This window comes from Galeopterus variegatus, unplaced genomic scaffold (genome assembly GCF_000696425.1).
Source record: "Galeopterus variegatus unplaced genomic scaffold, G_variegatus-3.0.2 Scaffold8105, whole genome shotgun sequence".
NCBI classification, from domain to species: Eukaryota; Metazoa; Chordata; class Mammalia; order Dermoptera; family Cynocephalidae; genus Galeopterus; species Galeopterus variegatus.
Window position 1 is genome coordinate 23,478 of NW_007734216.1, and position 14,966 is coordinate 38,443.

At 55.5% G+C, this 14,966-nt stretch overlaps 1 protein-coding gene across 1 annotated transcript in view; it reads right to left on the reverse strand.

The window, feature by feature from the left end:
* The window catches only part of LOC103608174 (myomesin-3-like), a gene marked incomplete at its 3' end in the record, with an annotated part of 36,141 nt that extends 23,149 nt beyond the window's left edge, over positions 1-12,992 (reverse strand). Inside the window, exons 1-7 of the mRNA XM_008592616.1 lie at positions 12,832-12,992; positions 12,521-12,601; positions 7,507-7,602; positions 5,653-5,741; positions 3,139-3,183; positions 2,406-2,546; positions 846-1,007 (exon numbers count right to left, since the gene is read on the reverse strand). Coding sequence (XP_008590838.1) covers positions 846-1,007; positions 2,406-2,546; positions 3,139-3,183; positions 5,653-5,741; positions 7,507-7,602; positions 12,521-12,601; positions 12,832-12,992 — 775 coding nt within the window. The remainder of the gene's footprint in view (positions 1-845; positions 1,008-2,405; positions 2,547-3,138; positions 3,184-5,652; positions 5,742-7,506; positions 7,603-12,520; positions 12,602-12,831) is intronic.
* Between the last annotated feature and the right edge of the window lie 1,974 nt (positions 12,993-14,966).

A 14,966-nucleotide genomic window follows, 5' to 3' on the forward strand; every position in this document is an offset into this window, starting at 1 on the left:
TCAACCCTTGGCTTGGTGTTATCAGCACCGCACTCTACCGAGTGAGCCACGGGCCGGCCCTCATACCCAGCAGAATTCTACTCCCAAGGGCTCTGCCACTCCAGAGTCCACTCACAGTTCGATGGAATATGAGGTGATGGGGTTGCCCCGGCTGTCACTGGGTGGGACCCAGGTCAGGATGAGGCAATCTCTGTTCACATCCAGGCATTGGACATTCAGTGGGGAGCCTGGGGCTCCGGGCTTCTCCGCTGCAGCATCTGAAATCCAAGGGTAACAGGGGAGGCTCTTCTAGTCAGCGGCCATTTGGCAACAAGCCCTTCCCACTCCTGCCCAACATTCTCTTTTTGTTAATCCTCTGGGGGCTCAGTTTTGATCTCGAGGACCAGGGCCTGAATAACAGCCTCCCCTCAAACAGCAGCATCTGGAGAAGTGGTGACAGTACCATTATTAGGGGCCCAACCACCTGAATAATTGGCATAATTAATCTCTGAGCCCCAGAGCAACCCTCCACTTTGTAGATGAGGAAACTGAGTCTCACAGAAGTGTAGTGACTTGCCAGGATTTGAACCCAGATCAGGTTCAAAGACCAGGAAGCAGAACTCAACCAGTGACCAGAATCATCCTGGCCCTGACTTCCACCAAGTCCGACTCAGGGTGTGTCCTTTTGGAGGATCATAGGATGCCACAGGGATTCTTAGAGTCTGACCCAGCATCCCAATTTTGTTGCAGAGAAACTGAGACGCCAAGAGAACAGGGGACTTGGCCAACGTCCCACAGCAGATCAAGGGCAGAGCCCTGGTCTCTGGGCCCAGCTGCTCGTCCTGTCCCCTACCCACTCCTCTCACCTCTCACAAACACATAGGTGCTCTGCTGCTGGGGCCCAAGGGGCGAGGACACCCGGATCGTGTAGAACCCCTCATCCTCCTTGTAGGCAAAGGACACCTTCAGGGTTGCCTGACGGTCTGCGTACAGGGTCTGGCGGCGGGCCGAGGACCTCAGTTGCCTCCCTGCAGAAGGGGAAGGGGTCCGTTATGAATCTATGGTGGATCCTGGCCTTACCTGGGAATCCATAGAAACTCTTGGGGTCTGGAGGCCCTGGCTAGGCAGGGGAGGGCTGGTGTGGCTGCAGCCTGAGGCTTGGGGTGGGGTGGTGACCTCCAGGGCTTTGACAAGGTGGCAGCTGAACTCTCCTCTGCAGAAGGCTTGGGGAGGAGGGCAGGGCCCAGTGTGCGTGTGGGGGTGGGGGGCTCAATGAGAGAGCGAGAGTTTAAGAAAACGGGCGTTGGCTGGGTGAGGAGTGGTAGGTTCTGTGAGAGGGTGGGAGCAAGAGAGATGGGTCCCTGTTGGGGGCTCAAAGAAGGCGGGTTCGTTGAGGGGGTTCGGGGTCAATGAAGACAGTGGAGGCTCAGTAGATGGGACCTCAGTGAGGAGGACGGGGACTTGGAAAGAGACTCTGGGCTCAGGGAGTGGGCCTGCCCCGGGGCCACGCTGTTGGGCCATCTCTTCTCTCTGTCCCGCACAACGGCTCCTCCCTCCCGTCAGCACCTCTCTTCTGGAAGATCTGCAGGTTTGGGAAGCATCTCAGCCTTGTGGCTGCAGCTGTTGCTCAGGGCACCTTATGGCTTCCCCCTCCCCTACCCCCTGTCCCAGCAGGTGCAGCCTCCCTGGGCTCAAAGCTGGGAGTTCTGGAAGGGGGCTGTACTCCTTGTCTTTGGCTGCAGGCTGGTCATGGCTGGGGCAGGAGGTCCAGCATCCCTCTCTTCCTCGCTGGGCTATCTCTTCCTGCCCTAGCTGATCAGCCTGTTCCAGCCCTTGCCCATGACATCCCCAGAGGCCTCCCAGCCCATGAGTCAGCAGCTATTTATGCAGCACACACTCCCTGACTCTGCAAAGCCCTGTGCAACTGTCACAACTTGCCCTGAGCACCCGTGCCTGCCCCTGGCCTTGGCCTCTGTTCCTGTTGCTTTGACCACCACTGCTCACTCTCAGGGTGATCATGATGCATGATGCACGCAAAGGGCCAAGCCAGTGCCTGACGGTGCAGGTTCTCAATGGGCAGTGGTGACAATTGGGCTGGTGGTTTCCTCCCTCCTCCCAGATGGACAGCTCCCTGAGCTCATGCCCATCTGTACCCACCCTCTGCTCTGGCCCCAGCACAGGGCCTGGCACCCCATAGATGCTTGGTGACCCTCTGTAGGGTGGCTTGGTCTGACCCGTCTGGCTGTCTGCTTGTTTCCTGCTGCCTCTGCAGCGCAATTCAGCAGGTACTGGCACACTGGGGGTCCCAGGGCTGGGGATGGAGCCAGGGCCCTAGTTCCTCTCTGGCTTCTGTCCTCTCTGGTTCTGCCTTGAGCTGCAGAGGGAGGTGCATCTGAAGGCTGGGGTCCAGGGCTGGGGGTCCTCACCATCTCGGAACCACTGGATGTTCTGGTCGGAGTCTAAAACATCTTCCGAAAAGAAGCAGGACAGAGAGAAGGGCTCCTTCTCACGGGCAAAGACTGGCTTCAGCACTGATGTGAATTCCACTCTGGGGCCAAACATCGATCCTAGGTGGGAACAGAAATTTGGGGCAGAAATCTTCTGAGGCAGCCAGACTGGCCTGGGCTTAGATGGGCATGAGGACCCACCCGGGGTGTCCCCCTCCCCTCTGGGTCAGGATTCACAGCTCTCGAGGTGGTCTTGACAAGAAGGGAGCCTGGTCTTGGGAGGTGGAGGGGAAGAGACTTATCTAGGTGGGGAACAGATCAGCCAGAATAGCAAATATCCAGAGGACAAGTCCAATTGCCTTTCTGACCCAGTTTTGGTCAGAGGACAGCTCATCAGCAGGGGCAGCTCTTGGGACCCTTAGAAGCCAGTCTGCAAGTATTAACAGCTTCTAGACAAGCCCCAAGTGCACATCCCTTTGTGGGCAGTAGATGGCAGTATTCTAAAAAGGGAATATGGGGAGGTCACAGCCTGAACAAGGTGACCCAGACACCCTCCCCCACCTCCAAAGGCCCATCCCTCCCCCGGCACACTTACTTTACTTTATTTTACTTTTTGTATATTTTTTAAATTTATTTTTTATTAGCATGTTCATTGTTACAAATCATACTTATTCTTTATACCCCTTATCCCATCTCCCCGCAGTGTACTTACTTTTAAAGATCTCGGAATCAAAGCCAGCCTCTTTCCCCAGGTAAGCTGAAAACCCAAAGCAAACGTAGTTGGAGAAGGTTCAGACCCCACATTCCTACTAGATTCGGGGTCATGGGCTTTGGGTGTGGGTTGGGTGTCAGTGGCTCCTCTGTGGCTTGGGGGAAGTTCCTCTCTGTGCCTCAGTTCCTTCATCAGTAAAATGGGGATAGTAATTCCTATCTGATGGTGGTGGGGTTATGAATGAATGAATTCACATGACTAAATCCCTCAGCCAGAGCCCAACACATGTGTGGCTTGGGGGAAGTTCCTCTCTGTGCCTCAGTTCCTTCATCAGTAAAATGGGGATAGTAATTCCTATCTGATGTGGTGGGGTTATGAATGAATGAATTCACATGACTAAATCCCTCAGCCAGAGCCCAACACATAGTAGGTGCTCAATAAATGCAGGTTCCTGTCTTCTGCCCCAACTTGCTGCCAGGATCACACACTGTCACTGCAGAGGACGAGCCTGGTCAGAGGGGCTGGGATTTCTGCTGGGTCAGGGAGAGTGGTGGGGAGGGGCTGTCCTGACAGAGCCACCTGGAGGCTTCAGGGTGAAATCTGAGGTGACATTGACACAGATCACCAGCGGATCATAAGAACAGCTATGGTTCACATAGTGCCTACTGTGTGCCACACGTCAATTCGTTTAATCCTCACAAAATAGCCCTGTTTGTACCATTATTATCCTCTCAAACAGATGACGCTCAAGCACTCTGAAGCCACGACGTGACACCTGGAAAAGCCCCTCCCGAGCGAGGTCCAGAGAGGGGCATGAGGCTGCCCAAGGTTGCATGGAGAGTCAGCGGAAGACTCAGGACTAGAACCCAGGGCTCCTGCCTCCCAGCCTGGGGCTTTCTTCTGAGACCACTAAAGCTGCTGTGGGGACGAGAGCAGGGGAGGGTGACATGGCAGTGAGGGATGCTCTCAGCAGGAGGTTAGCCAGAGTCTGAAGCCAAGAAGAGCTCAGTGGGTCCCAGAGCTGCTGGCCTTGATGAAAGGAGGGGCGGGGATCTGGATGAGGTGGAAGGAAGGATGGGTGGACTGAGGGAGGCAGAGGCCCATGCCTGACCTTGGGCTTGACTCTGGGCACAGTCTACAAGGAAAGCTCAAATTTCTGCAGAGAGCCTGGCCTGCCAGCGGGGACAGCTGCCTCCCGAGAGCTATTTGGGGAACAGGGCAGAGGGGTGGAGAGGGCTGTGCAGGACAGTTTAACAAGGTCTGATGAGAGGCAGGGAGGGTGTGCTGGACTCCACCCTGTCTGCCGCCAGGACAGCTGCCCTGGGATTGTGTGCCAGTGTGTGGGGCTCCTCTTCCCCAGAGGCCCTGAGGGCAGGCTCAGTATTCTCCTGGGCCCAGAGGTGTGGCCCCCTGGGCAGTGCTCTGCCCTGGCCATAGAGAGGGAGAGGGGAGCTACTGTTTCTCGAGCGCCTACTTCACTCCAGGCTTATCTGCATCATCTCATTTAACCAACATGAGCATCTGAGGGAGGTCGCAGGATTCCCCCTTTCACAGATGAGGAGATGGAGGCTCAGAGAAGTGAGACGGCCTGCCCAGGCTCACACAGCCGGTCTGCAGCACAGCCGACCCCTGGGCATCTTCCGTGCTTCATGCTGAGATTTCAGATGCCTACGCAGTAGCCTCCAGGAGAGGCCTGAGCCCCTCTGGGAAATACACACCAGAACCCAAGTGAGGCAGTGGGGGTCAGGTGGGGAGTTGGGGGAGCTTGACCTTTGCCCCTGAGGACCCTCAGCAGGATTGACAGGGCCAGACTACCCTCCCAAAGGTCCTGAGCTAGATCCGGACCTAAGTCCAACCTGGTGGGATGAGCATGTTCTTTGGAGACGGGCAGGTAGGATGGCCCTGAACAGTTGTGTAGGTTGTGCCGTGCACAAAGGCGTGCACTGAGAGAGTGAGTGAGGGCTGAAATCTGTTCACCACTTGCCACGCCCTGTGCCCTGGCATGGGGACTGCATCTGCCTGGAGGAAAGGGGCCCCTTTTTTTAATTCATTCACCCAGTTCACCCAGAGGTGCCATGCATGCCAGTGATGACTCTGCAGACAGAGCCAAGTTCAAGTCCCAGCCCTGCCACTGATGAGCTCAGGATGGAATGAGACACTATCAAGTGTGCTTGGTGCACAGTGAGAGCTCGGGAAAGGCCCTTTCCCTCTCCTTCTAATTGCTCTTGACACCAATCCACAGGGGCATATGGTCCTGCCTTGCCCGTGCCATATGCCAGCAGCCCACGAAGTGCCGTACACCACTGCGGCCCATGCCAATCTGAGGGAGGAGACTCCCTTGCTCCAAAGGCTCCCAGAGAAGCAAGAGTCTCTGTGGCTGCCCTGGTCACCCAATCCAGGCTAAGCACCCCCATGCCAGGGGCCCTGCCTTGAGTCTAACAGCAGACCCATGTCCTCCACTCATCTTGGGTTTGCTGTGGTCCAGCCTGGACTGTTGGGGACGGGAAGACTTACTGCGGACAATGACTTTGGCATAGGAGGAGGCCTGGCCATAGGCATTCTTCACCTTCACGGTGTAGGTGGCTGAATCCTCGACGGTGCATCTGAAAAGGAGAGGAAGACATTCCCTCCAAGACTGCTGGGCTCCATGGGAAATGCAAGTCCCCATATGAGGGTGGGAAAGGCTGGGATTAAAGGAAACCCTCGTAGTGCAAGGGGGAGACTTTGAGCGCCATCTCTGAAAAGACGTGTGTCTTTGGGTTGGCACTGCACTTCTCCATGCTTCTGAAAAACTGCAGACGTAATATCACCTAAACCAGCTTGAGGGGAAGTGCTTTGAAAATATCATGGCCACATCTCATTGCTGACTCTGGAGGATCAGAGAGGCTAAGAGGCTTGGCCAGAGTCACATAGCAACTGGAATTCAACCCAGCTTCAAACCAGAATCCTGGAGCAGGAGCCTCCTCCTCTCCCATGCAGCAGCTAACAGACTTGCACAAGGCATACTGCCAGTCTCTGCCAGCACTGGGCCAGATGCCCAGGTGTTCTCAGTCTCAGGCATGGGTCTCATCACCAGCCAGGCCAACCCTGTCATGTTCCCAGTGGAAGCCTGGGCTGGCTCCATCCCAGGGCATGTTGGTGGTAGGCTGTGGTGCATCTGCTCCCATCAGCAAGCACAGAGGCCTCTTGGTGCCTCCTCTTTCCCCCTGGTCACTCAGGGTGGGAATCCTTCTTGCCTCAAGAGCCATCCCTCTGGCCCCGCACACCTTCCCTGACTGTGCAGCCCGTGGGGCACCTCCCTGCTGTAGCCTTTTATGGTCAAGTATTTATGTCCACGTGTCCCCATTTGCTTCTGGAGGGTAGGATCGATGTCCTGTTCCTCTTTGTTTCTGAAGCCTGAGTTGGTTGAGGGGGAGAGTTTGGTATATTGGAAAGAACCAATAACAAGAGAACTGGCTCCAACCCAAGCCTGCCCTGTCTAGCTGTGCAAGACCCTTAGCCTTTAGGAGCTTTTCTCCTTACCTGTAACATGGGGATAACAGAACTTCCCTGAAAGTATGGTGGTGGTGATCATATTAAAAAAGTGCTTAGCACAGGGTTTGGCATCTGGGAGGAGCTCAACACGTGGAGGCCTGTATGAACAATACATACTTTTGGGAGGTCTGTATTTTTGCATTCCCAGATGGCCCTTCTTTGTGCACCCTGCTCTTCCTTCAAAATCATGCTCAAGGCTCACCATCTCCTAAAAGGCATGTCTGACTCTCTCCCCTCCGGCTGCTTCCCCTTGCATGTGTGTGTGCATGTGTGTGTGCATGTGTGTGTGCATGTGTGTGTGCATGTGTGTGTGCATGTGTGTGTGCATGTGTGTGTGCATGTGTGTGTGCATGTGTGTGTGCATGTGTGTGTGCATGTGTGTGTGCATGTGTGTGTGCATGTGTGTGTGCATGTGTGTGTGCATGTGTGTGTGCATGTGTGTGTGCATGTGTGTGTGCATGTGTGTGTGCATGTGTGTGTGCATGTGTGCGTGTATGTACGTGTGTTTTCTCTCACCCAGCAAGGATTTTCCCCAGCATGCCTAGCTCAGCATTCAGTCTCTGAGTCCAAATTTCACATTGTGTGCTCCAAGGTGTCGAAAATCATGTGGGGTGTATGTGTGTTAAATACCGATTCCTGGGCCCCACTCCAGAGCTACGTAATCTGGATCTCTGGGGTCCATCCCTAGAATGAGTATTTGAACAAGTACCCCAGATACTTTGGAAGATGAAGCAAACTCAGGAAACAGCTAGGAGGAAGGGTTCTGGATCCTGCTGTGGCCTCAGTGGTGGTGGCGCCTGGGGGCCATGGGTCTCTCCGGGTTCAGTGTCTCACCTCCTAATCTCCAGGGTCAGCAGCCCATAGTTGTTGGTGATTCGGTACTTTCCAGCAGGACTGAAGCGGGGATCAATTCGCACATCATTTTTGTACCTGTGGAGACACAGTGGTCTATGGCAGGCAGAGTGGTTCCGAGCAGGAAGGGCCGGGAGCCCCTCAGACCTGGATTGCAATCTCAGCTTTGTGCTGCTTCCTTGCCTGTGAGACCCAGGGCAGCACGTTCACTGCTCTGACCCTCATTTGTCCTCACCTGTGAAATGGGAGTATAATAACACCAGCCTCGCAGGGCTGCTGTGATGATTACATGGGATAAGGTAGGTAAAGCCTTTTTGGCTTTCTCTTTTTTGTCTTTTGTTAGTCACCCAAGGAGCTTTCAAAAATCTCCTTGCCAGGGTTTTAAACATGAACCTTTGGGAATTTACATCAGAAACTCCTAGGTCCCCCAATACATAACGTATTTCGTTGCCTCTCTTTCCGCCAGGTGTGGGAATAGGACTAAGTATTGACAACAGCAAGTGAAGACAAGTATCATGTGGCTGCTTCTGATGACACCTTTGCCTCTTCTAGGTCATCTTTCCCTATGTCCTGTGGCAGGAACAAGGCTGTGACGGCTGCTATCTTGCACCTCAAAGATTAGGGCTGCACCCGCTGGCAGTGATCTAGAGGAAGCCTGGGTCCCTCGGAATCTGTGGGGCAGAGGTGCCTGGCAGCTCCATGCTGTCTGCATCCAGACATTTATATGAAAGAAAAATTCACTTCTATCTGATTTAACCCATTAAAAACAAACAAACAAACAAAACCCCAAAAACGAACCCAAAATTCCATGCCCAGGCTTTATCCCATATCAATGAAATCAGAATTTCTGGGGGTGGGGCCGGGTTATTAGTATCTTTAAATTGCCGGCAATTCCCAAGAGTGGTGAAGTGGATCAGCCTGCCCTGGATACCGCCTTTGTTTTCTGTGACTTCAGGTTTTTTTCTCCCTGTTGTGCGGACTGGGCAGTTGGGAGGCCTGGGGGTCTGGAGGCCTAAGGAGTCAGGCCGGCAAATGAGTGTCAGTGAAAGTTAGGGGGCCTGGGTTCTTGACCCAGCTTGCTATGTGACCTTGGGCAAGTCAGTCCCCCACTCTGGGCCTCTGTGTCCCGTAGGCTGTTGAGTGAACAGTCTCACGGGGTGAACGTGTCTCTCTCTGCCCAGGGGTGGTGTTGTGGTTGAAGAGGATGCCTCACAGAGAGTGGGCACCCCGGCCTCAGTGGGCCACCTTCCTGGGACCTGGCTCCTGAAACGCCCTGTTTGTCTCCATGGCTACCTAACAGTGCAGCACCCATGCCCCTTACACAGCCCCCAGGCTGCACCCTCTTCCAAAAGGAGCACACTAGGTTTCCCGCAGGGAGGGGGTGGTTATCTGGGCACCCTATCTGTCCAGCTCTCCCAGGCCTGGGGGCCTGGATCAGACCCCCCCCCCCCCCCCCACTTGTGGGGAACATTCTAAACACCTCAGCCTGGCCAGCCTCTCTGCTTTTCTTGGAAAAAGCAGCTCTGGGCACAGCCTGGCTTGCCGGAGACCTCAACTCTTATCCTGCTCAGTCTCTGGGCCTCAGTCTCCAGCCTGTATGGTCAGTCCCTTGAAGGCACAGGCTATGTGGACTATCCTTAGTGGCAGCCAATAATAAAATGGAGCATTAAATGGGACAGCTTAGCAAGAAGCCCCTGGCTCAGAAAGGCCCTCATAGAAGAGTGAGATTTTTATTATTTATCTACATCTTTTTTTTCTCACATATTTTGGTGTTAGACTTTACTTTTTAAGGATGCTTGGCCTCAGAGATGGATTGTAACTGGCATCAGTTCGATTCGTGGCCAAGGTCTGTTTCTGCAGCATGAACATGGCCAGAGTGGGCCTCACCTAATGTGCTCTGTTGTTGGCCAGAGACACAGGAGACTGGAATTTCTAATACCTCATTCCTCAGCAGTTTCTCGAGCCCCCCAGGCATGCCATGGAAGCTTCGCCTTGTCACTGACCCTGGAGGTAAGTGCTGTGGGTGCTGGTCCCTGGCTCTCCACTGTCTCCAGGATCCCTTGGCTGGGCTTTCAAGGACCCGCAGTCTGGCCCCAGCCCACCTCCCAGCACATCCCCTCCTCTGCTCTTGTCTCTACCTCCTTGTCCCCCTGGCCCAGGCCCTTGGCACCCCTCAGGGTGCTGGGGTTCCCTGAACACCCTGACTGGAGGCTTGCCTCCCATGGTGCCCCATGCAGGGATGCTCCTCCCTATCTGTGAATATCTTTTGTGAATAAATCCCTCCTTGGCCCCACATGGCAAGTTGCATCCTTTCTCAGGGACACTGATTCTAGTTCAGTTTTCTGAACCCTCTGGTGCCAGCTGAGTGCTTTACGAGTTTGCCTCGGTAGGCTAAGGCTGTGTGTTTGAGTCCTCTCAGTGCCTCTGCGTTCAGAAAGTGCTCAATAATCACTGAATGGATATGATCCAGGATCTTTTGACCTGGGGCTGGGGCTCTACCAGGGTCTGGATGGAACCCCTGGAGGCCAGTCCCGGGGCCATGTGTGGCCTTGCCCGGGTGATCGATGGTGGGGAACCCGATCTGCATAGCCAGGCATGCAGGGCTACCCAAGTCGCTGGGGCTGGAGGTGGGCCTGGCTTTGGCTTCCACCACTTGTAAGGAGTGCTCAGCTCCCTGCTGTGGCAACCTTGTTGGCAGGGGCAGAAACAAGCCCCCCTTCTGAGAGGCTTCCATGGAATGCCTTAGATGTGGCCTCAGTGCCAGGGGAGGCAGGGCTTGGCTGCGGGCAGGACAGCTGGGGTGCTGACCGCCACCTAGCCCAGGCTGGGCGTTGAAAGCAGTCTTCTTCCTGGGACCAGCAACTCACACACAGGAACTGCCTCAGTTCCTGAGGAACCCAGTGCCCGGCATGGTGCCAGGCACACTGTTTTGAATAAATGCCAGCTGACAATGACCAGCCCCAATGCCCACTCCCTCAAGATGCCTTTCTTGATTGCTCCTGGCCTAGGTGCTTTCGGTTTCTCTGACTTGTGCAGCACGATGTGTGCTTTAAACAACTGTAATGATCACTTTCTTACTCTCCTGGCCAGCGGAAGGAGCTATGGGCTTGGAGGCAGGAGACTTGAGTTTGAATCCTGGCTCACGCTGGCTGTGTGACCTTAGACAAGTCACACTACTTCTCTGAGCTTTGATATCCTCACTTGTGAAATGGGGAGATAGTCCCTACCTCGGGAGTGGCCCTGAGGCTCAAATGAGAGAAAAGTGCTGGGTCAATGTCAAGTGGGTTCAAGTACAAGCTGTTGCTTTTTTCCTTTGTGTTCTTGGTTATTAATGTGCTTGTCTTCTCTCTCCTGTCAGAGCACAGTCTGTTCACCCTCAAGATCCGGCTCATATGCCACCTCCTCTGAGAAGCCTTCCTGGATCCTGCAGGCCGCGGCAGCCACTTCTGCCTCTTTGCCCCCACTCTTTGATCTCAAATATCACCCTTGAACGTATTTCTTTGTGTGTGACATTTGTTTCTCTCCTGGGCTAAGAGTTCCTTGAGGGAGAGGCTTGTCTGGTTCATTTCCAGGCCCCAGTACCAGAGTCAGGGCCTGAGACAGATGACTCTCCTGGTAAATATTTGTTGAAACCCCTTCCTCGTCCCTCAAGGTACCTGGCAATGGACCTTCGACCCAGGGAAACTCAGTCAACAGTAGCTCAACTGTGTGAATGACACGCTTCCTTCTGTGGTAAAACCGAGTCCCAGGACGCGGCCACACCCCCATCCCCACCATCCCTGTTCAGGAGACCCCTGCCCCCTCCCCTCGCTCTCCCCAGCAAGGCCTAGCCTCTGGGTCCTGCTATGGTTATGCTCCCAGGAAGGCATCTCCTGCTTTCACAGTCCTTTTCAAGTTCTGAGGGCTTCTAAATTGTTGTAGCATTAAATCCTCACCACATGCAAGCTAGACAGGAAGTCTTCAACCAATTTTACAGGACAGGAAACCGAGGCAGGACCAGAAAGCTTAAGAGACATGGCTGAGCCATACACTGAGTTAGCAGCGAGAGAGAGAGACAGCTAGGCCTGGAACACAGGCTCCCGCTCAGGTCTGAGCTTCTCACTGAAGGGCCCCTGCCCTCCCCACCCCCCTTCTGCTCTTGGCCCCCCATCCTTGTCCTGCCTCCTGCCGTCAACCTCCAACCCTGGAGTCGCCCAGCTTGGAGCAGCTGCCATCAGAATCATATTTTTACAAGGGCTGGCTCCCCAGTGGCCCTGTCCTCCCAGCCCTTAGCTGCCTAGCAGCTAAGAATAACCCAGGCCTGAGTCTCCAGGCAGCTGCTGTTCTACTGGGGGGTGGGCCGAGCCCGGGGGGCTGTGGGTCTGCAGCTTTGCTAAGGCAGCAGAATTCCCGGGGAAGGAACTCACAGGCCCGGAGCATGGAGGCAGGGCGAGGACCCCTCCCTCCTGCCCAGTGGCTTACCAGGTCACCTGGGGACAAACCTTTGTTCGTCTTCTTTTCACTATAATCAAGCGGACGGGTGTTAGTCTCCCCATTTACAGGACAGGGAATGGAGGCTCAGTGGCTTGCCTCAGACCTGCCAGGACCATGGCCCAGGCTTCCCAGCCCAGGGCTGTGCCCAAAGCCAGACACTGCCCCTCACTGCTGTCACACGCCGAGGCCTCCCCAGTCTCTGGACACGTGTGTGAAGCCTGGGGCTGCTTTACTGGCTCCTTCTCTCCCCATCCCCAGCCCCTCCCCCACCACGTGGAGCCCATTGAAGTGGGGACCCCACCCTCCCCCTTGGGGATGGTCTGTCTGTGCTGCCTGTGGACCCTTCCAGAGGGTGGTGTGGTGGGCTTCGTGGTAAGACAGCCCTGGGCGTGAACTCCTGTCCAGCCCCTTATTCTAGAGATGTCACTTTGGGCGGGTTCTCCAGGCTGAGGGTGTGAGCCCAGCAGGGAGGCAGGGGATGACCGCGCCTCAGACGGGGCTCTGGGGAGGTCATCTGACTCACCAGGACATCTCTGCGGAGGCCGTCAGAGCCAGGGCGGCTGCAAGGGCGTAGTCTGCGGCACTGAACTCATACTCTTCCTCACTGCTCCCAGGAGAAGGGAAGTTAATGGCTCTGGTAGGATTGGCTGGGGATCTGTCTGGGGCTCCCTGAGGTTAGGGTTGCATCCACCCACCTCAGCCTCAAGGTGCTGGCAGGCAGGGCTGTGCCTCCCCCCTCAGACTGGGGTCTCCAGAGGGCAGGGCTGTGCCTCCCCCCTCAGACTGGGGTCTTGGATGTAGGGCAGTGGCCAGTGTGGGACCTGGTGCTCCCACCTGCTGCGGAAGGTCCGCCTCCGCACCGAGGACCCCATGCGCAGGCTGTGCTGCCGCGCCTCCTTCTGCTCCTCCTCCTGCCGGTGCTCCAGCCTGTGGACCTCCATGGCCTGGGGGGGCCGAGACTCCCCCACATTTCCAGGGCTGTGGGGCAGAGTCATGGCTATGAGAGCAACAACCTGTCAAGGCCAAGGCACAAGGTCATTCCACCAGGTGTCTGCCCATCCCTTCCCACGTGGTCCTCCCCACATCTCTGGGAGGTTGACAGGGTTAGGGCTTCTCTAGTAGCAAAGAAGGGAACGGGGGCCCGAGAGGTAGAGGGACAGAGGCAGGCCTCGTGATCTGAGGCTGGCTTTCCCGCCACCCCACAAGCTCCTCCAGCTGGGTGAGCAGAGCCCCACAATGGGACGTAGGCCCCTGGCTCCAGCTGCTTCCAGCTGTTTCTGGCTGCAGCCCTGCCCCTGCCTGCTGCATGATCTGGGGCAGGGCTCTCCCTCCTCTGAGCCTTTGCTTCCCAATGAGTGACTGAACGCTGTGACGTCCGAGGCTGTCTCTATGACTCAGAGTGGGCAGGTGTCTTTGCGCTGCCTGCATATTCCACACTCAGTCCTGCCTCTGAGCCTTGGCCCACGCTGGCTTCCCCTCCTGGTCTGCTTAACCGTCTCCATGCTTCAAAGCCCAACCTGAAAATGCTTAAGTTAGCACAAGGGTTAAGCGTGGAGACTCCGGGTCCAGTCCGCGGTGGGATCCCAGCTCCTCATTCCAGCTTATAACTGTGTGACCATGGGCGAGACTCTGTGACTTGGTTTCCTCATCTGTAAAATGGGTCTACCAACCTCCCAGCGTGGCTGTAAAGTTTCGATGAGTGCCTAGCACTTGGTGGATATGACACATGTGTTAGACATTAGCATTATTTTTCTAAGAAGCCTGCTGAGAAACTGCAGGCCACCTGGAGCTTTCCCTCCTGTAATCCCGAGTGCACTTTCTATCTGCACTCCACAATTTAGCTCTGACTCAGAAAATGCCTCCTCTTACTGCCTGATTATTTCGTGTCTGTCGGTTCAGCTTGTCTCTTCAGCAAGATCGGAAGTGAACGAAAAATAACAATAGTGAGTGCTCACTGTGCGCCTGGCCCATGTTAGGCGTGTTCAGATGCGTTACCCCCGTCCCCACGATAACCCAGCTGATGGCGGCGTGTGATGACCCCATTTTACTGATGAGGAGGGTTGCCGCCTGCCCAAGGCCGCCAGCTGGTTGGTCATGGGGCCATGACTGACGGCCAGGTCTGCCCAGCTCCCAGCCCTCTTGACCTCTGTGTCACATCTACTCAAGACCAGACCTGGGTGAGGCTGGGGACACAGAGGGCCATGCAGCCTTTCCTCTTGTAAGGGGATCACAGTGTGTGGATCCTCTTTGTATTCCAGTGCTCAGGGCTAGGACCCAGATGGTGCCCAGTAGGGTTTGGTCAAATTGGTCTGGAGGGGGCCCAGGGCTCAGAGGACAAATCTGTGGGTATGGAGAGGTGAGCAAGGGGCGTGGGAGGCCGGTGCCAGCTGGCTTGAGGTTTTTGCACCAAATGCTCTCCCAGATCTGGGCCTCAGTGTCCCTGCTGGGTCTCTGAGGGCTCCGCTGAGCTAAAGCTCCAGGATACTTGGAATCCTTGGAGTTTTCACACCTCCTCCAGGTGGGAATCCTGGTCGGCAGGTCTCTGACCTGGGAGGGTTCTTGCTTGGGCTTGGGAAAGGAAATAGAAGAGAAGACTACCACCTCAGCCCTGTCCTGTCTGCCTCTGGGGGTGGCGGGGTTTGTGTGTGTGTGTGTGTTTTCCAACCTGGGTGTGAACGCAGCACCTGTGTGCCCATGTCTGTAAGTCCACAACATGGAGCCACTGACTTCACTGGAGATTCCAGGCCTGGAAGGGGCTGTTGTGGGTGCAGAGGATCAGGCTGCTGAGAGCTAATCTTTGTGGGTATTTACTCCTTCCAGTTCCTCAGAGTTGGCTCCCTTTGGGTGTCCACAGTTGTGGACATGAGGAAAGAGAGAGTGGATCACTGCAGTGTTGGCCTGGACGAGGGCTGCCCCTAAAGCACCCTTGGCTCCTGCCAAGAACCCCAGCCGAACACGAAGGGACAGCC